The 22,754-nt window shown below is 35.5% G+C and overlaps 1 protein-coding gene across 1 annotated transcript; it reads right to left on the bottom strand.

Annotated features, from left to right (window-relative positions):
- Window positions 1-1,422: 1,422 nt before the first annotated feature.
- Window positions 1,423-16,850, bottom strand: LOC106050261 (probable G-protein coupled receptor 21). The gene is made up of 3 exons (XM_056019661.1): window positions 16,603-16,850; window positions 6,232-6,436; window positions 1,423-2,487 (listed from the first exon to the last, which is right to left on the bottom strand). Exons 2-3 carry the CDS (start codon window positions 6,424-6,426, stop codon window positions 1,576-1,578), a joined length of 1,107 nt encoding a protein of 368 aa, XP_055875636.1. The 5' UTR covers window positions 6,427-6,436; window positions 16,603-16,850; the 3' UTR covers window positions 1,423-1,575.
- Window positions 16,851-22,754: the final 5,904 nt, after the last annotated feature.

Consider the following 22,754-nt stretch of genomic DNA (forward strand, 5'->3'; position numbering starts at 1 on the left):
TACAATTACATTGTGTTCCACACCAGAGGCCAAAGACATGTTCTACGACAACCTTTCGTCTGCTCTCAGCGAGATCCCAAATACGGAACAGGTTATCATCCTCGGCACCTCAATGCACGCGTTGAATCTGACAACTCTGCATGGAACAGCTGTATTGGGCGTTTTGGTGTCGGAAAAGTAAATGAAAATGGACAAAGGCTCCTTGAGGTTTGCTCACTACACTCCCTATGTGTCACTAATACCTACTTCAAGACTAAACCACAGCACAAAGTATCTTGGCGGCATCCTCGCTCCAAACACTGGCACCAACTAGACCTAATCATGGTAAGACAAAAGTGCTTAAAATCTGTCAAGCTTACCAGGTTCTATCACAGTGCAGACTGCGACACATCAACCTTCTCCTTTAAAAAATCCACCATACCAAGCATATTGGAAGACCCCAATCGGATGTAAGCAAGATGTGCCACCCTGATCTCAGGTTACGGTTTGCGGAATATTTTGAACGCGACTACAAAAGTGCTTCTGGAAATACAACAGAAAAATGGGAACACATCAAGTCCGTCATACGAAAGAATTCTTTGGAAGAAAACTTACAAGGCCAAACGATTGGTTCGACTCTAAATCAACTATACTAGCACCTGTTATCAGAGCAAAGAGAGATGCACTGGCTATATACAAGGCCAAACGATTGGTTCGACTCTAAATCAACTATACTAGCACCTGTTACCAGAGCAAAGAGAGATGCACTGGCTACATACAAGGCGAAACCTACCCAAGGCAATTTGAAAGTAGCTAGAGTCGAACATTACTCCGAACTCTAGGCCACAACAAGCTCAGTCTCTGCCTCAGCTCTTAACGCTATCAACCAATTACCCACAAGGAATGAACTAGATGAAGTACCCACCCTATTAGAACTTAACAAAGCCAAAGACAGCATGGCTGCCGGCAAAGCGCCTGGATGTGACGGTATCCCCCCAGATCTTCTGAAACAATGCAAAACTACACTAAGCCAACCTCTACATGAACTGCTCTGCAAATGTTGGCAAGTTACGTTGATGTGATAAAAAGGGATCTAAAATCAGTGAACATTAATAGTGACCATTGGCAAGACTTAGCCTTAGACCGCACTAGTTGTAGAGAGATGGTGACCAAGAAAGCTATAGAAAGTGAGAAAACATGGGCCTCGATTCTTGAAGAAAAGCGTGCCACACGGAATATAGTCAGCTCCTCTACCACCAAAGCGACAGCCACCTTGACCTGCAATATATATGGACGGGAGTGTCTCTCCGAAATAGGGCTCCACAGCCATATGAACAAGTGTTCGAGATGAACCATAGTCGTTTCACTACTGAAAGAGGCCAATGACATTGATTGAGTACTTATAATTTCTACTATATACTTATCTTTCTCTCATTCTTTCTTTCTCTCCCAACTCTCTCTTACACACACACACACGCTCTCTTAGACTCAAGTCACAAGAGTAACTATGTTAATGTGATATTATTTTGATTATATTTCGTTTTGTTTCAACGTGTTGTAGTCAAATGAGGAAACGAAAGATTTATTGTTTTCAATTTAATTTCTGCGCAGCACATTCCTAATTTGTTGAACCAGTTTGAATGTTTTAAAAATGGTTCTAAACTCTTGGTAGGTTAGAGAGTAAATAAAGACATTGATAAAACTGTTACAGTTCAAAAACCACGAAATGATGAACATGTTAAACGAAGTAATAACAATGGACTGAGTCACTTGCACCATGCTAGTTATAACATAAGGCATGGTGCAAATAAAAAAAGCAGTCTGAGTCAGCATCAAAACTTTGGTCACTTTGGCTTCCTTCTTCAGTTTTAACTCCACTAGTATGTTTCTAGGTTGAATTATAGGAGCATTATGGCGGATGGTTTTAACATTGGCTAGTCCTTCGCTTTGAACCTCCATAATGTCCGAGTTTCGTAGGGTGTCAAGTGAAGACTCTAATGGTGGTGTTTCCCGAGAAGTTGATGGGGCTACTCTAAGGTTTATTCGAAGAGAATGTATGATTCCAACAGAGCAGATGCTGCTGACAACAGCTGGACAGAGCTGATACACAAGGAGAGCAACGTAAATCATCCAGTAGGGGTCCCACTCAAATCCACACATGAAGGTCACGTCGTCGTACTTGTAATAAGTCCACTCCTCGTTGACAAGCATGGGTAGGACAAAAGTAGCGGAGTTGGTTGTCCAGATCAAAGCAAGAATAAGTCGAAGTATCCAAGAGCGTTGTCTGTACTGCAAGCCAAGAGGACGTACAACAACGAGATAGCGCTCTATGCTAATACATGTCATGCACCAGGAGGATACGCCTATACTCATGCCGTTGATAAAACCAGTAATTTGGCAAAATATTGAGGCAAATGGCCAGAAGTGAAGCAAAGCAGAAATGATCCCTGGAAGACAAACGAAGATTCCAAGCAACAGGTCGGATACACTCATACTGATCATCAAGTTCTAGAAAAACAAAGTATAATTATTTGAGAGCAAACGTAAGATCTATATTTTTAGATGATTTAGGGTAAAACTAGATGTGAAGAAAAATAAAACATAGAATCACAAGAACAGGTTATAAAGATAGTTTGTGTGGAAATACAAACTCCAATCTGCCCCTGAAGTGGTCCACTCCAGTAGGTAGAAAGGCAGCTTTCAATATTTTCAGCAAGAAGTACAAACTATTAACAGCCACAACACTATCTCCGACAATACAAATAGAAGACACGTATATGTTTTGAAAGCTGTGCCGAGATTATTTGCCTATGATTATATTGTTCGGTCGACAAAAGAAAAAAAAAAAAGGTCTTTGCACCAGAACTTTGAAAGTTCTAAAACATCTAATTTCTGTGAGTTAAATGGGCGGAAAGACAAACCTCCAGGGCCGGCCTTAGCCATAGGCAAACTAGGCAGCCACCTAGGACTCACTAGCGGGATCCAGAACTTTTGATGGGTGGATTTTTTTCCGACAAAAACAAAAAGTGGTACATGTTACATTTAGCGCAGTGTTTATATCAACCTCGGGCAAAACAAAATTTTACGTTGGTGGCCCTTCTCGTGACAGTTAGGGGGTCTGTGGCCTAGTGGACGCCAAGCGTTTTCTTACATTTGCATTTCTTGCAAAAACGAATTCTCCTGACAACTAAAGCGCATTGTTCATCCTATTAAAAAAGGCAGGGCTAATTAAGTAAAATAAAGTAACGTGAGGCGTATTTATCGTAATGTTATCTTCATGTTAAGCGAGACCTTGTAGAAGGCTTTTTTGGTCACAATAAGACGCCAATAGAAGGATGGTTAAACGCTCTTTGGATATTAGACCGTATTGACGCGCTCACAAATATTGAATGTTTAAGAACTATGAAAAAAAAAGATCCCCACAGATTAATAAAAATGATTCAGATTAAAGCTTTAAGGGTCGCCGACGAACACAAAAATGTCTACGAAAAATAATAATAATAAAAAGTAACTAGTTGACCGGCGGCGTAGCATACGCCGCTATTTTGCAGGACCGGCCTTAGGCCACTGCAAACTATGCGATCGCAGTGGGCCCCGCAATTTCATAGGACCCGCGCTAATTCTATGTGTATAAATTATTAAATTATACCATATTATAACTTAAAACAGATTTACCAGGAGTCCTTAAATCTAAAGCTAGCTAGTCTAGCAACGGATGGCCCACCAACCATAAAATGAAATGGTTTTGATGCAAAGCTACTTGCAAAAATAAGACAGACTGATGCTAAGTTTAAATTTGCTAATTTTCAGTGCATCATTCATCGAGAAACATTCTGCGCACAGCAATTACAGTTCCAACATGTCATAAGACCGGTTTCAGTCGCTCTCAGTTTTATTCGTGCCCGTAGTTTAAATCATCGCCAATTTTCAATGTTTCTGGATGACATTGGACACGAAATTTGATTGTGTTCCCTACTACACAGAAGTCCACTGGCTCTACTGTCATAAAGTATTAAAGGGATTTTTTGCACTGCCTGTAGAAATTGTATTGTTTCTGATCTGAACTTGAAAGGTGAACCTGTTGAACATTTCCAAACTGACTAATGGGTTCAGGATCTGCCATTGGCAGCCTAGTTGATCTCACTGGTCACCTGCAAGACTTAAACTGAAACTTCAAAGTAAAGACAAAATTGTCACAACTGCGTGTAATCATGTGAAGTGCTTACAAGTAAAATTACGACTGAGGATAAACCAAATATGAAGAGGAAATCTTCTTCACTTCTCAATGTGTCAGGAACTAAAAGATTAAATACGGCTACAACATTTGGTAAATATGTCTTAGACCTGGAATCGTTAGTAGATGCTTTCAATGACCGTTTTCGTGACTTCGTTCCGTACGAGCAAGAATTTTCGTTGTTTGTATCTCATTCTCATTTGATTCTGAAATTGCTGCTGGTAAAGTGCAACTAGAGCTGATAGAATAGCAGTCAGATTATTGGTAGAAAGCGAAGTATAAAGAATTAGCTGTGTCAAAATTGTACAGTTATTTACCATGAACGGTACGTTGAATTGCGGAATATGCAGCCATAATTCTTTCTTTGTTTGCAAGCACTTATCTCTGTGAGCAATTCTTTTCCATAATGAAAGCTACAAAAACACCTCACCGTCAGTGGAAAACAAACTTCAACATGACATTAATAAAGTTGTATCCCATAAAAGATGTCAAGCATCAGAACAAAGAAAATAATGTGTAACTTTTTATTACCAAATGGTAGGGCCTACTACAAATTTAGCCAAGGGACCGGTATGACATTAATTATTGTATTCTATTGTATTGTTTCTAATTTACATAAAATTAGTAGGCTGTTTTGCAACTCGCCAACTGATTTTTGGCTGCGGCCCCTAGCTCAGGTCATAGTAGGGCCTAAGTTTTTATGCGGCCCATACACCTTAATGAGTTAGACAATATGCCTGATCTATACATAGATCTAGTTCTAGACCTAGACTTAGATCTTGACTCTAGATTTAGATCTAAAACTAGGTCTAGATCTAGCTAGATCTATGTCTAGTTTGTATGACAATGGAGATATTAATTTTTATTTTGCAAGAGCCTGAGGCGAAGAGGAATTTCTGGTCCAAGTAGATTCGACCTACTTCAAGTCTTTCAAGTCATTTCCAGCTAGCTAAAATAGGTCAAGAACTTTTTTTTTCGTGTTGCCAATTTATCTAATTTTGTAAGAAGAAAACATTTTTTTTTCCTGTAACGTTATTTATTTTGAATGTATGGATAAAGTTAATAATTATTATTTTAAAAAATATAAGTGTACGCTAAATGAATATATGGAGATGCTGTGGCTGAGTGGTAAAAGCACTTTGTATCAGAAGTCCCGTGTTCGAATCCTGGTGTAGACCACTTCGGGGACCGATTTTGAGTGTGTTTCTACACAAACTGTCTTTGTAACCTTGTTTTCAATGCTTTATATGCAGACTGCGGTTTTTTTTTGGGAAATAGTGAAAATAAAATAAATACATATAGGCCTATGGTTTGATAGAACGCTTATCTAACCGCCCCCCCCCCTCCCATCATCTCCCTGCTGAATCGTCCAACATATCAGAAAAGGGTGACACCAATAAGTAGCTTGCATAGATAAATAACTAATTCCATTAACAAACTGTGATTTCTACAAACAACAATTGGACCGTCCCCCCTTCACTTTAAAGGCTAAGGGGAGGGGTGTGGATCGAATAGCCCCCCCCCCCCCCATAATATAAAGATTGGTTAAAATATTAATTAGTAGCTTATATCATGTAGATGTAAGTATATATTATTAACATAAGTAAATGCTTTACAAGTTGTATGATTTCTCTACTTAAATTTACCCGTCCCTCCGTTTTTTTGTTTTTTATTCCCCTTCCCTATCCACTATCGTTTGATATGTGGACTCAAAACAATTTTGTTTAGGAAAGAATTTGTTTTTTAAAATGATATATAGCGATCCGTTCTGTTCCTACTAATATCTCAACAAACTACAGTAAAGGTTTAATGACAGACACCAATAGAGATAAAGGGCCACATTTTCAAATATGACAGAACATCAAAGTTTTATTTATTTACAGATTTGACCCAAGAGTATGGCTTGTTCATTGACTGTGTCTTGCCGAAACACGTAATTCTTGACCTCATCAAGGAACACATATTTTCAAAGAGAACTTTACTTAATTTCTTTCTGAATCTAAACACAAACTTTTTACCTTCACTGTATTATTAATGGAGACCATCCTCCTCAATATAATTAAGTTGACGATGTTGAGTACGTTGATTAGAAATGTTATGAGAAGAGCAATAATAACTTTGATGACATAAACCTCCAAGTCAGTCCCAGACGTCAGTGAAGTCACGTTGCTGCTACTGCATGATGTGACGTTGACTCCGTCTAAACAAAGCATGCTTCATCAACTGAAACAGAACATAAAAGAGACTGTTTCAAGCTTGTATGCAGAGTTTAAATACATTTGGTAAATTATGATCATATTTGTCTATATATATTAGATTTGTTAAAAAGCAGTGTTTCTCAACCTTTGGCGTAAAAAAAGTGAGATAAAAAAGGCAAAACAACAAGAACAAGATTACAAAGAGAGTTTGTGTTGACATACAAACTCAAAGGCGGCCCCCGTGGGAGACGGATCCCTGTCGGATCCGCATTCCTTCGCAAGGAATATCCAAGACGTGATTTTGTTTTGATTGTTAAAAGTAATAATGTTTCAAAGATTCATTTGACGTTGTAAAAAAAATGTTTTTAGTCTAAATCATATTGGCTGTCGGGTTTGCGCGCTGGACTGTCGTTTAATGGATTCATCGATGGTCCCAGGTTCAAACCCTACTCGCTCCCATCCCCCATCGTCCTGAGGGAGGTTTGAACTACAACTCCGAAGGAACATCCGAAACATGTAAAACAACAAACATTCTAAACTAGATCAAGAAATTCTAGATCTAGATTCTACAATGATTTTAATTAGAACTTAAATCTAAAGTTTTTAAAAATCTAGCTCTAGTGTAAAAAAAAATCTAGATCTAGTGTAAAAAATCTAGTTCTAGTGTTTAAAAAAAATCTAGATCTAGTATAAAAAATCTAGATTAGATCTAAATCTAGCTATTGTATTTTTAAAATGCGAGTCACATTACGAGGTTTAATAAACATTACTATACCGAGTTGTTTTAGCATTTTATTTAAAGAATTTATTCCATATGACGTCAGAGGAAAAAATCCAATACGTCACACGGCCTAGTTAGACTAAAAAATATCATCTATACGAGAAGCTTGTTGAGGGTTCATAGACATTGGTGCACCGAGTGATTTCTTTTAGCATTTCATTTAAAGAATTAACTCCATATGACGTCAAAGGAAAAAAAATTCCATTACGTCACACGTCCTAGTTAGACTAAAAAATGTCTCCTATACGAGCAGCTTCTCGAGGGTTCATAGACATTGGTGCACCGAGTGAGTTCTTTTAGCATTTCATTTGATGGTTAGTTAGACTAAATAGGCTATGTATATAACATATATATATAAAGGGATTAAAGACGCTTTTTTTTGTTTTGTCTGTCAGTCTGTCTGTCCGTCATGTTAATAGCGAGGAAAAAAAAAAGACTATAAGTTATTGAAAATCTGATTAAAATGTAATTTCCCTTCCGAAACATTGCATTGGTTTTAAGTTTCTCTAATAGATTGTTCCGGATGTTTATGTATTTATAGTGAGATACCGTTAATTAAATTTGTGGGATGGTCTGTTATGAAAATTAGATGTACCATAGCCTTATGGAGAGATTTTCAAACCATACTTTGGTGTTAGGAAGTTGTTTTCCTTAAAAATCGGAATATAATATTAACGGTAATAAGATTTTCTAAAGTTTTAGCTAGAAAGTTAAATGTAGTGTAAGAGAGAAGTGCGATTTTACATAAATAGAGTTAAACTATTTTTCATAAAAAATCCGGAACAACCAATTTTCGTAAAAGAGAAATGTATTTCTTTATTTATTAGAAGAGGGATTTCAAACATTTCGAAACAAAATCCGGAACATTCTTTACCGATTAAACAACTTTTATTATGTTTCGGCAAGAAAATTAACTGTAAAATAAATTAATAAGCGATTTTCAATAATCGTTTCTAGTAAATTACTTTCTTATTTTAAAATCCTGAACAACCTATTGTCGATATTTTTGAAAAAATAAAGTCATTTGACATAAATTTGTTTTAAGTTAAAAATTCGTAACAGAGGATATGGATAAATAAACAACAGTGACATAGTGACAAAGAATATAAGTGTAATATTAGTCAATTCTGCGATTTCAAACAATCATTTGACATAATTTATTTTTTATAAAACAATATCCGGAACAACTTTATAGTTATTGAAATATAATCGGTAGAGATATTTTTATTTAGCATTTATATGCTATTTACATAAAAAAACCGGAAAAAGGTATAAGATGATGTTTTTATTGCAACGTTTAAGCATGGAAATAAAATTTAATATAAGTTAGAAGAGCAAAAAAATATTCGCTGGCATTGATTTGTTTTTCACAAAAACATCAGGAACAATCTATTATAGATACTTAAAACTATTGCAATATTCCTGAATGAAAAATTAAAGATTAAATCAGATTTACAATAGCCTTGCTTTAGTGTTATTTGTTAATCTAATCGTGACGGACAGACCGACCAACAGACAAAACGCACAAAAATAAGCTTCTTTTATTCGAATGAGGGGCACTAAACAAAAAATAAATAAAATCAGATTTTTTTAAAAAAGTTTAAGGAATTGGTTTAGCACCATAGCATGTTGCGACGTTACGCTACTGCACGAAAGTCGCTGCATAAAAAGTCCATTTTAAAAAATGTGCGTGACATTTACATACAAAGTGCATTATTAGCCTTTATAAACAAACAAAAATGTTTTCTATTAATTTTAGCAGCTAGTTGACCAGAAAAAACACCTTTAACTATTATTTATATTTGTTGTAAACATTTCTTGTACATTTTATAAACATATTTGATTTAGTGATACTGAGAATACACAAAAATTGTCCATCTTTGTTAGCATATTGCAACATTGCCTCCCTTACATTTACGTAATTGTTTTAGAATTGGTGTATTTTTATGAAAAAATCGCTTGCATAATTAATTTGATAAATTAAACGGTTTGCTTTTAGAAAACCAAAAGTAGCCGTTGCACCTAAACTTTTCAAGCCGCATTTAATGGTGAAATAATATTTTTCATATCTCTTCTAGTTTTCGAGATCTGAGTGTGACAGACAGACAGACGGACAGACGGACATTTTGCACAAACCTAATAGCGGCTTTTTCCCCTTACGGGGGCCGCTAAAAAAAAACAGCCATATTGATGCCTTTCTCTTGACAGTTAGGGGGACAGGGGGAGCGCTGTAAGCTCCCACAGTGAGGTCCAAAAGCGTTTTCTTGCAATCTTCACTGCAGAAACGCATTCTCCTGACATCTACAGCTCATGATTCATCCTATTCAAAAAGGACCTTTTGAAAATGTTTTACTTTAAAAATATTCTAACATGAATTTACAGGCCTTACTACAATGGAAATACAACCTTGTTCCTTGAAAAGATAAGATACACCACATATTTAGATTAAAGCTTTGACGATCGCCGCAAGCTTCGCCCCGGACGCCTAATTTTTTTTCTTGCGTTCTTCACTGCAGAAACGCATTCTCCTGCTACTATACATATTTAGATTAAGACTTTGAGGATCGCCACCGAAAAACAAAATATTCGAAAAAAAAATATTTTTAAAAAGAAAGCTCAATTGTAAGTGATACATTTTGTTCAATATGCATGTTTGTAACTTTGTTTTGTTACAGAACTATCATTATAAGCTTTAATAAAAAAAAAATCGGATGTGGAAGGAGAAATTAAGTGGGTCAATTGTTTTACATATTTAGGATTCAAGCTTATATTGTGAGTTATAGTCTCAGAATTTGTTATACAATAGAAAAATAGTAGTAGTTGGAAAAAGGTGAGTAGGAAAATAATATTTGGGTTCAGAACTCCATCACAGTTGTTACTCTTATAAGGAAAAATTTCGTATGAATTCTAAATTTTCCAAAACAAAGTCTTTCTTAAGATAACTAAGATAAACTCTGTCGCCATGTTTGACTATTCTGTTTTAAAACGTCATGTTTTCGTCCTGAAAGGGGAGAGGGCGGTAGAGTGAAAACGTTAATCCTCGCTCCTTTTTATAGTTACTGTTAATGCTTGCATTTGGCATTAAAGAATAGGGGGTGGGGCGACTTGATATAAGAATTTAATTTATAGCATATATAAATGATAACAGTGACATATTTTTCAATTTTGTAATTTCTTCACTAAAATACAAAAAGAAAAAGTATTGGTTTGTCCGATGGGGGTAAGGCGATTGCATGTATCGCCCCTCCCACCTGGTACAACCCTTTTTCATTTTATATTTACTAAGGATAAAATTTGATATCAGAGTCTGTGTGCGACATAATATACAAATGGGTTAAAACATCAATATGTACCTTATATTAAATAGATATTCAACTAATTTTGTTCACAAACTATGATTTCTCCATAAAAATAGGACCGCACCCCCACTCAGAGGGCTAGAGTGGGGAGGGCATTAGAAGCAATCGAACCCCCCTCACCGAATCGACTAAGATACCAGAAGTGTAGCGATATAATATTAAAATTATATAGTATTTCAACTAATTATGCTCACAAAATATGATTTCTAAATAAAAGTAGGACGGCCCCCCACTCAAAGGGTTTAGGTGGGAAGGGCAGTAGAGGTATTCGTCCCCACCCCACCCAATCGGCTAACAGGGAAACGACATGATATAAATATCGGTTAAAATATCAATAACAAGTTTTAACTATAGATATATTTTTTATTGATTCTGTTAACGAGCTGTGATTTCTACGAATAAATTGGACCGCCTCCCTACTCAAACGTTTATGGTGGGGGGGGGGGGCGGGATTGATGCCTTTGCCACTTACCCATCCCACCAAATCGGCCAACTTACTAGAGGGGGGGGGGCGAAATAATCTAAAAATATGTTGAAATATAAATAATTAGTATATATTATTAACATAACTTATAAATTCGTATACAAATTGTGTGATTTCGTTACTAAAATTCGTCCGGGGGGGGGGGGGTCGGCCGCCCCTACCGCCCCCTCCCTGGATCCGCCAGTGTCCCATAATTTTTGTAAGGAAATTGCTCAAATACAAATGTTAATAAAACCAATTACTAGATCTACTTATTGATGAAGACTGTTGGGTGATATTATTAGCATTTGGTAGATTGTAGCGATAAGCCTGTAGGCAATACACAAGGTCAAAGCTAGACTATGACGTCGCATGATCAGATGATCGTGAGTGCAGATTTACGTGCGTGAGTTAAGTGAGGTCATAGAAATGTGGGAATTGAAACTTGAAGGCTGATAGCTTGGGCGAGGAAGGAATGTTAGGCTATAGAGGTTTGGGGGACGTGATTCAAAAGAAGGTCATGGAACTTTTTCTAATCAGTTGCAGTCAGGGTCAGGGTCAGTTAGGACTGAAAGAGTATCCTGTATCTGAATAATATTTATTGTGTATATATTTATTGTTTCAAGATCGAGTTTAATCGAAATAAACTCAAGAAAACTATATCCGCTGTGTCCTTGTATTGCCTCCTAGTAGTGTTTCTCTTATGTCAACGGAAGCTCTGAATGTCAGATGATTTGGAAAAGATACAACACAAGTCTATCTTTTCAAACAACTTCGAGACATATTTGGCAACTTCCGACGATTATCTATTACTACAGAATACGTATTTTTGACACCTCCATCGTATTTTGCACCTTCTGACGGCTGCATGTGACATACTTGGCAACTCCACATCTTCAACGTGATAACTACTACATAGGATCATTCAATTCTTCGACAACCTTTGACGTCTGCCATACTTACTAACCAGCCTGCAACAGCTGAAACAACCCTTCGATAGTTGTATCCCAACAAACTAGATGCAGACGATAGCGTATCACTACGAAGAAAAAAAAATACACGCTTCAATGTATTTATGACATTACCTTACGTCATTTTAAAGGCTTAATCTTTCAATATAGATCGCCTTGTATATTAGAGTTAATTACTAGCGACAAGTAATTATTTTACATTACCTAATCATGTGGCAACTGCAATTCATAATCACTTACAAATGAATACTACAATCATCTTATCACAACAATTTATAAGGTGTGTCGCAGCCTGGTTTGGGACTCATTTTGAGTCCGCTACTGAATTCGTGCACGAGGAAATCTCTGGGTGAGGGAGCGATAGCGCAAGATTTTAGCAGTTGTAACTTAGTCCTGAGAGAGGAAGGACTTATATTCAGTACTATTTAGTAAGTTGTAACTTAGTCCTGAGAGAGGAAGGACTTATATTCAGTACTATTTAGTAAGTTGTAACTTAGTCCTGAGAGAGGAAGGACTTATATTCAGTACTATTTAGTAAGTTGTAACTTAGTCCTGAGAGAGGAAGGACTTATATTCAGTACTATTTAGTAAGTTGTAACTTAGTCCTGAGAGAGGAAGGACTTATATTCAGTACTATTTAGTAAGTTGTAACTTAGTCCTGAGAGAGGAAGGACTTATATTCAGTACTATTTAGTAAGTTGTAACTTAGTCCTGAGAGAGGAAGGACTTCTATTCAGTACTATTTAGTAAGTTGTAACTTAGTCCTGAGAGAGGAAGGACTTCTATTCAGTACTATTTAGTAAGTTGTAACTTAGTCCTGAGAGAGGAAGGACTTCTATTCAGTACTATTTAGTAAGTTGTAACTTAGTCCTGAGAGAGGAAGGACTTCTATTCAGTACTATTTAGTAAGTTGTAACTTAGTCCTGAGAGAGGAAGGACTTATATTCAGTACTATTTAGTAAGTTGTAACTTAGTCCTGAGAGAGGAAGGACTTATATTCAGTACTATTTAGTAAGTTGTAACTTAGTCCTGAGAGAGGAAGGACTTATATTCAGTACTATTTAGTAAGTTGTAACTTAGTCCTGAGAGAGGAAGGACTTCTATTCAGTACTATTTAGTAAGTTGTAACTTAGTCCTGAGAGAGGAAGGACTTATATTCAGTACTATTTAGTAAGTTGTAACTTAGTCCTGAGAGAGGAAGGACTTATATTCAGTACTATTTAGTAAGTTGTAACTTAGTCCTGAGAGAGGAAGGACTTATATTCAGTACTATTTAGTAAGTTGTAACTTAGTCCTGAGAGAGGAAGGACTTATATTCAGTACTATTTAGTAAGTTGTAACTTAGTCCTGAGAGAGGAAGGACTTCTATTCAGTACTATTTAGTAAGTTGTAACTTAGTCCTGAGAGAGGAAGGACTTATATTCAGTACTATTTAGTAAGTTGTAACTTAGTCCTGAGAGAGGAAGGACTTCTATTCAGTACTATTTAGTAAGTTGTAACTTAGTCCTGAGAGAGGAAGGACTTCTATTCAGTACTATTTAGTAAGTTGTAACTTAGTCCTGAGAGAGGAAGGACTTATATTCAGTACTATTTAGTAAGTTGTAACTTAGTCCTGAGAGAGGAAGGACTTATATTCAGTACTATTTAGTAAGTTGTAACTTAGTCCTGAGAGAGGAAGGACTTATATTCAGTACTATTTGGTTGATGTTTTTGAGTCCTGGCAGTGAGAGGACGCATATTTCTGTGAAATAGATTATGTTATATTATTATACTACTGATGGATATATTTTCTATGTACCATAGAATATGAGACAGGTGCATGGTTCATTATTTATTCTAATAAAACTTCACGTCTGCTACCTTGTAATTCATTGACTGTTTCGTCATTTACGTTTACTCATAGCCTACTAGACACAGCACAAACTAGAATCCACAACATTCGCATTAACGGTTAACCGAGCATCTTACATTAATTGGAGACCAGTATATTATAATAACAAATAACCAGTTACATTAATTGGTGGCCAGTTGAGATAACATTAATTAGAGGCCAGTACGGTCGGGTGTGTCTAGAATACAATATGGATGTGTCTAATACATTTTATGTCACTTTATACACAGTATAGTTGTCCATGTATTGTACACAGTTCACATTTGGCTGGTAGGCGGAAGATTACAACCGTAGCACAAGAAAGTAGGACAGTAACACCCTGAGCGCAAGGATACAATAAAAAACCACGCAACATCAATCAAAATTATTAAATGATATAATTCTGCAACACCTAGAATGTGTGTGGACTCAACAAGAGAACTCATCTAGATTCATATCCTAGGCTAAATCCAGAAGATCTCATGACACAATTTGTTGAAGCAAAATACTTAACAAAATTAGATTAGGATATTACCAAATTCAAATGTAAGAACAATGCAGAACAATGTATACAATTTACAGCTTTTATTATTGCATTTGGACGTTTCCAGTTCATCTACATACCATTTGTATTAGTAAATGACTAGTGATGGGAACTAAACTAAATATAACAAGGTTACAAAGACAGTTTGTGTGGAAACACAAACTCAAAATCGGCCCTTGAAGTGGTCCACCCAGGCGGGTAAAAAGGCAGGTATCAATATTTTCAGAAAGAACATCAGAATTAAATTCTATCAAAGACAAATGACAGAGAAGAATGGAGAAAGAAGGTTGACAGATCTTGTGTGGTGCCCCAGCGGTCCAGCAAACCAAAGGATAGGTGAATTTGAAGTTAAATGCGAACCTGGCCTATCTATAATGAATATCTAATTGCTATAGTAATTAATTGATCTAATAAAAAAAACATTTCCGTAAAAAAAAAAAAATCCTTTAGTTAAGTAAGTGTTCTATGGCCTCCTTGTGGAAAAGCAGTTCACGCGATAATATGAAACCTACTTATTAATTGTTGTTTTAAATTATGTTCAACTATATGTATAGGCCTACTAAATAGATTTTTTTCTCTTAAAAAAAAAGTAAATATTATTTTTGGGTAAATGTAGTAGCTAGTAGGACAGAACTTACATATCATAGCAATACAAATGTAAAAAATTATTTTTTTTTAAAGTCTAAAACCATTTGCATAAATGTGTTAAAAATATGGTACATGATCATCTCCCCTACTAAAGAGTCTCCGGTGTTTGTTACTATTAATAGTGAATAGTTGTAAAAGTAGTGTATTTTTATGAAAAAACTGCTTGCATAAGTGATTTTAAAAATGAGATTTTTCGCTTTTAGAAAAGAAAAAAGTAAAACCGTTGCATCAGAACTTTGAATGGTCTTAAATATTATGATGTCAGATTTTTACTATATTTTCTAGTTTAAGAGATCTAAACGGGACGGACAGACGGACCGACATTTCACTCAAAACTAATAACGTCTTTTCCCCTTTCGGGGGCCGCTAAAATGTTAAACTAAAACTAAGTTTGAACTAAAATAGTTAAACTAAAAGTGTATCATGAATTTTAAAATATAGTTAAACTAAAGATCTAGACCTATAGCTATAGTCATCCGACTGTATGCCTACGGTTCGATTTAATTCTTTTAACATTGTAGAAATATTGATCCATAATAAAATCAGTAATAAGGAGATGTTTCTTACATAAAAAACGTTATGCACAATAAAATTTGGAAAAAAAAAGATGTCTAAATAAATATGTGTGCTTGTATTTTTGCCTTGAAGAAACTTGGAGGCAAACCCTTTGGAATAAGGGATCACTTCCCTTAGGACATAATTAGAAAAAAAATGAGTTGATACCAAGACTAAAGCAGGCTAAACTACGTTTCGGCAAAAGTGTGTTTGAGAAATGATAAACTAATAACACCAGAGGGCGCTTGGACAGTTAACGATGAAGGTGAGGTGGTAAGCATATCCCAAATATCAACTAATAAAAACAAAGAAGTGTACACATTAGCTAAAAGTCAACAAACTGGCAATCAGCTATCCCAGTATCCACAGCAAACAAGTCGGGACCAAGCTCACCAGCAACAACAACAAAACAACATTCTACACATTCACAACAACTGCACCAGTGGCACCAAAAGTAAAACCTTCAACAACCATTACCAAGATATCAACCTTAGCAACGAGAGTCATCACTGCAGGAGAAAATACAAGTAAATCTACAGTAGCAACACCAAGACCCTCAACTCCAGCGAAATCAGCTACCACAGCTATCTGCATATCAAGAGCTACATTCGAGGAGCAAGCCGCTCACAGCGCTCCCCCAGACCCCGTTCCTGGAAAGAGCGTGGAGTCTACAAATGTTTCCACTAACTCAGGGTACAATAAACGTCTTCCGAAAGAATGATGAGTCAGAATGTAATAAAGATTAATTATATATATATACTTGGCGGGGGGGGGGGGAGTTTGGGGGTATTTTTTCTGGATCCTGGATGTCATAGACTGTACATTTTGTTTACAAAAGTTATTAGGTCAATTGAAAAAATATACAAAGTAACTTTGACTAGCCTTTCATTGGGTTTCATATCAATGATATTTAGTAAAAGAAATAGTTATTAAAACTAATCAGAATGCACATATAGTATACATATTATACATACATATAAAGACTGCATAATTAACTTACTTGATGACTGTCGAGCGCTATCCAGGACTGAATAGAACTGATTGCTATCTGCATCGCGACATTCAGTCTACCGGAAGTTTAATTGGCTTGATTTTCATGCATAAAATGACAGCGAGTCTGGACTCTCGAGAGGCAATTTCACCATGTATAAATGGGCAGTAACTCTATTGATTGTATTCTAGTCCGAAAATTGATTATTGATCTTTCTATAGTAGTCTGTTTAACTATAAGCGATGTATTTCTTTGAAGTGAAACTGGATCATTTAACAGATGAATGATAAATGATGTTTGAAAAAAAAAAACTAGTTTGATCAAGACATTTTTCATAACGGGTTTTTGTAGTCGAGTCATGTGAAACATAGAATGAAGAGAAGTAAGGAAGACATGCAGACATTGGTCTAGAAAAGACATAAATCAGTTGTATACATAAATACAATTAGGCTAAGTAAATAAAGTCGTAGGAAGAGATAGAGACAGAGAAATTATGGAGATATAAGAATTACAGAATACGAATGACAGCAGGAAGAATCTAAACACATTACAGGCAAACAAACACGAAGAAAAAGAGGGCAATGTGTTTCAAAGTGTTTAGACAAGAGAGAAAGTAAAAAGAGGGCAATGTGTTTCAAAGTGTTTAGACAAGAGAGAAAGTAAAAAGAGGGCAATGTGTTTCAAAGTGTTTAGACAAGAGAGAAAGTAAAAAGAGGGCAATGTGTTTCAAAGTGTTTAGACAAGAGAGAAAGTAAAAAGAGGGCAATGTGTTTCAAAGTGTTTAGACAAGAGAGAAAGTAAAAAGAGGGCAATGTGTTTCAAAGTGTTTAGACAAGAGTGAAAGTAAAAAGAGCTGGGATCAAAACACCAACGATTGGAGAGACATTTTCATTTCTTTTATTTTCAATAGCGTGAAATAGTTTACATGTGGTCTATAAAAGCATAGTTTACATGTGGTCTATAAAAGCATAGTTTACATGTGGTCTATAAAAGCATAGTTTACATGGGGTCTATAAAAGCATAGTGTACATGGGGTCTATAAAAGCATAGTTTACATGGGATCTACAAAAGCATAGTTTACATGGGGTCTATAAAAGCATAGTTTACATGGGGTCTATAAAAGCATAGTTTACATGTGGTCTATAAAAGCATAGTTTACATGGGGTCTATAAAAGCATAGTTTACATGGGGTCTATAAAAGCATAGTTTACATGGGGTCTATAAAAGCATAGTGTACATGGGGTCTATAAAAGCATAGTTTACATGGGATCTACAAAAGCATAGTTTACATGGGGTCTATAAAAGCATAGTTTACATGGGGTCTATAAAAGCATAGTTTACATGGGGTCTATAAAAGCATAGTTTACATGGGGTCTATAAAAGCATAGTTTACATGGGGTCTACAAAAGCATAGTTTACATGGGGTCTATAAAAGCATAGTTTACATGGGGTCTAAAAAAGCATAGTTTACATGTGGTCTATAAAAGCATAGTTTACATGTGGTCTATAAAAGCATAGTTTACATGGGGTCTATAAAAGCATAGTTTACATGGGGTCTATAAAAGCATAGTTTACATGGGGTCTATAAAAGCATAGTTTACATGGGGTCTATAAAAGCATAGTTTACATGTGGTCTATAAAAGCATAGTTTACATGGGGTCTATAAAAGCATAGTTTACATGGGGTCTATAAAAGCATAGTTTACATGGGGTCTATAAAAGCATAGTTTACATGGGGTCTATAAAAGCATAGTTTACATGGGGTCTATAAAAGCATAGTTTACATGGGGTCTATAAAAGCATAGTTTACATGGGGTCTATAAAAGCATAGTTTACATGGGGTCTATAAAAGCATAGTTTACATGGGGTCTATAAAAGCATAGTTTACATGGGGTCTATAAAAGCATAGTTTACATGGGGTCTATAAAAGCATAGTTTACATGGGGTCTATAAAAGCATAGTTTACATGTGGTCTATAAAAGCATAGTTTACATGTGGTCTATAAAAGCATAGTTTACATGTGGTCTATAAAAGCATAGTTTACATGTGGTCTATAAAAGCATAGTTTACATGTGGTCTATAAAAGCATAGTTTACATGTGGTCTATAAAAGCATAGTTTACATGGGGTCTATAAAAGCATAGTTTACATGGGGTCTATAAAAGCATAGTTTACATGGGGTCTATAAAAGCATAGTTTACATGGGGTCTATAAAAGCTGAGACGTTTACTTCTTGCTATCAGACAATAACAAGCTAACAGTCAAGACAAAACTCTTTTAAAGTATACAAATTAAATATATACAAAATATCAACTTAAGCAGTAGGCCTATGTTACAGTAATGAAAACATTTACTGCACAGCTTATTATGTATTCGAGCTCTAATGTTTGTCAACATTGTTCCGTTTCTCGTTCTTAATTCTCTTGGCTCTCATGCATGATTAATCAGCAATCAACATTTGTTGTTAGTGATTCCCACAACACAACCCGCAATGGTCGTTTCTCAAACTTTGTTCCCAACAACTGATTTTACCCTTGAGGTTTAGATCTAGTAATTTTTAGACGAACTGTAGAGTTAGTACTTAGACTAGATTGTACAAGTTAGTACTTAGACTAGATTGTATAAGTTAGTACTTAGACTAGATTGTATAAGTTAGTACTTAGACTAGATTGTATACTTAGACTAGATTGTATAAGCTAGTACTTAGACTAGATTGTATAAGTGAGTACTTAGACTAGATTGTATAAGTTAGTACTTAGACTAGATTGTATAAGTGAGTACTTAGACTAGATTGTAAAAGTTAGTACTTAGACAAGATTGTATAAGTTAGTACTTAGACTAGATTGTATAAGTTAGTACTTAGACTAGATTGTATAAGTTAGTATTTAGACTAGATTGTATAAGTTAGTACTTAGACTAGATTGTATAAGTTAGGTAAGTCCGGTAAACGTGATTGGCCCTTGCCTTACCTTTTATAAAAGTTCTTGATATTTGTAATACAAGCCACATAATCGTAATAATGGATTCGATTATACACTGTTTCACTATACTGTGTTTCTGTGAGTTTCAAACCTTTAGACACTAAAAGATTAACAAATAATATAAGATCTATATTTTTGCAAAGCCTATATTAACTCACTCTGTCTGGTTCTGTCTGGTTCCAATTGTGTCCACGTGATTTCTCCCACTTCCCATTCTTGGATCACGTTGAAACTTTGCATACCATTTATTGATGACAACACAGGAATTAATTTAGTAAATAAAAATTTAGTTAATTAAATAGGGATAATTAATTAATTTTGTTTCATATCGAAAAAGGGAAATAAAAGCACTTTTATTAAAGTACACTTTTTATGTTCCTTCCTTTCATGTTTTATAGTTTACTTTCATAGACATAAATACATATAGACTGGAAAAAGGAAGTAACTTTATGTAACTTGAAAACATGTATATCTATTGTATTCGGATTTCCGAATTATGAAAAAGTTGCATGATCTTCATTCTTAGAGATTAAACAAAGCTACAGTGCCTCCTTATTTACAATATATATAGGTGTGTATCAAAGTTAAAAAAGCACTTTTATACTGCTCATAAATGCTTTATAATAAAATACACAAAATTGCAAGTCACACATTTTCGTTTCATAAAACTCTTTAATTGGCCAGTCTATATTTATTTATGTCTATGTTTACTTTATACTCATGATTTTACTTTTCTCTTTCAGAAATGTTTAAGTAGTTTCCAAAGACTGTGAATGCGATTGTACTGTAGATTTTTGTCACAAAGTCTGCCTTTCTACATGTAGACAACAAAAATACATTATGTCAAACGTTAATGTATCTAATTTATCGTTGCATTAATATCTTTTCCTTAAAGTGAACTTTTTAAAACTTGCCTTACGTCACTTCCGATTCCCCTTAGACGCTGACTAAATGAAGTTTAAAAAAAAACAAAAAACGAATCCTAATAGCATTAAAAAAAAAAAGACATCCAGATCTTTTGTCATATTGCTACATTTAAAAGTGGTAAAAAAAAAGTTAATTCTTTTTATTTAGAGAACACAATACCAAAATAAATGTAGAGTGGTTAACGGGAATGTAGCATTTAATTGGAGTCTTCGAAAAATGCATTTTTGGTTCTTTATGCATTAAACGTGCTGAATAGTCGATCGATCGGAGATGATTAAAATGTTAAAAGTTGCCATTGTAGTAGGCCCCTATGGGCCGAAAAGTGTGCAAGTGGTTACCTGTGTGTTTGTGTGTGTGTGTGGGGGGGGGTGGAAGTCACGTCGAAGTATAATAGGCCTATAAGGGGAAGTATAATAGGCCTATAGTTTCGATTGAGAAGCCGAAGAAAAGTTATACGAAGGAATAACTTTTTGTTGTTGGCCGGGGGGGGGGGGGGTAAGAGCAGTGACGTAGCTAGAGTATATGATGCCTGGTGCGGTACCTCATCTTGATGCCCCCCACCCCCCCAAAAAAGATTAACTTATTAATAACATTGCAAAACCTGTTCAAAATAATATGTATTCATAAATCAAATATTGTTAATTCAAAAATATCACTTTTACATAAATATACTACAAATGAATTTTACGCGCTTTCTTGCTGGCAAAAGTATCAATAATTTTATCGAAATCCATTTTTTTCCACCAGCTCTTGTTCAATGGACAAAATGGCCAAATTAGTGAGTCATCGTTGATCGCAAGTAATTCTTGATCAGTTTAAGTTTGGAAAATCTTCTCTCGCATGTAGCAACGCTTACCGCAATAGTAAAAAATATGCGAATCATGATGACGATATTTGGCACTGAATTATATAGCTGATATTTTTTTTATAAAATTCAAGAGCTCAACAGGTCCTTGTTTTGGAAGTTCGGATGCTTCTGATGAAACTGTGACAAACCATTGAAGCCTCTTTCGCTCCAGCAGAAATTCGTTTTTATCAATGTCGCTAGGAGTACTATCGAGATTGATTTCGACCTGAGGATTTATTAGCTGGGAAGGCGACAAAAATTCATATCTATCTGCTACATCATGAAGTTGCTCGAATCGGGTGATTATTTCTTGAACAATCCTGTCCAAGATAGAATAAATTTCCCTTCGTAGCTCTTCTTTGTGTTTAAGTACAGTAGTCACTTTTCTCACTAGGCATCTTTTTCCTATGGCCAATACGTTTTTGAGGTTCTGTACTGATTCTCAAATCTGAACACACGCTTTCGGCAAAGGTAATGCTGGCTTCAGCGATGTCCTCTCGATTACTACTTAAAAATGTCTGTAATGTTTTTAGTTTGAGTGAGCAGTCTCGAATAGACAATCTTTGTTTTTGAAGGTAGAATTGCGCATCATTAATTTCAGTTAATACAAGAGCCCAAAATCCAAGATAGGTGAGAAAATTAAAAGACTGAACAGCAACCAATAATCCACCTGCTTCAGATCTAGTCGATGAATTTTCATCTCTGCTAGTTAATGTCTCCAGTGTTTGAGCAGGCAATGAATAGTGACTTCTAGAATACGTTTTTGGACACCGTAGTTTTGACCTTTCATGGCCGCAGCATTATCATAGCCTTGACCCCTGCAGTCCATTATGTCTAAGCCATCCGAACGCAGTTTCTCTAGAATCATCTCAGCGATTCCAGCAGCATGCTTTTCCTTTGTGTCGATGAAGTCAATAAAAGACTCACGAACCTGCACCCCGTCATTATCCATGACAACGTACCGTAAAATTTGGGAAGTTTGATCCAGCTTTAAGATGTCAGGTGTACTGTCAAAAATAATAGAGAAATATTTGGCTTGTTTTACTTGCTGTATGATTTGTTTTTTAGCGTGATCCCCCAATTTTGTAATAAATTCATTTTGTATTTGTGGAGACATGTATGTATTCGGTCTGGAACAAAGCTTAGTTCGAAGCACATGCTCCCTCAAGAGTGGATCGTACTTTGATAGTAAATTTACTAACTCTCCAGGTTTTCGTCTCTTGTATAATCAAATCTTGGGCCTTGTTGTCCATATTGTTTCCTACTCTCAGGCGAACTTCAAGTTCCGTCCAAGCAAGCGATGACTGAATGTGAGCTCTGCTGGTCTCATGTTTTTCTATTTTCGGGGATAACCTCCACTACTCATTGAACCATCTTTGGATTTAAATAAAGATGATGAAATCTTAAC

The sequence above is a fragment of the Biomphalaria glabrata genome, chromosome 2 (assembly GCF_947242115.1).
Source record: "Biomphalaria glabrata chromosome 2, xgBioGlab47.1, whole genome shotgun sequence".
Lineage (NCBI taxonomy): Eukaryota > Metazoa > Mollusca > Gastropoda > Planorbidae > Biomphalaria > Biomphalaria glabrata.

Coding starts and splice junctions, on each gene's coding strand:
- LOC106050261 (XM_056019661.1), bottom strand. CDS start 6,426: ATGCTTTGTTTAGACGGAGTCAACGTCACATCATGCAGTAGCAGCAAC. Junction 2,488..6,231: donor CCATTAATAATACAGTGAAG/GTAAAAAGTTTG, acceptor TTGTTTTTCTAG/AACTTGATGATCAGTATGAG.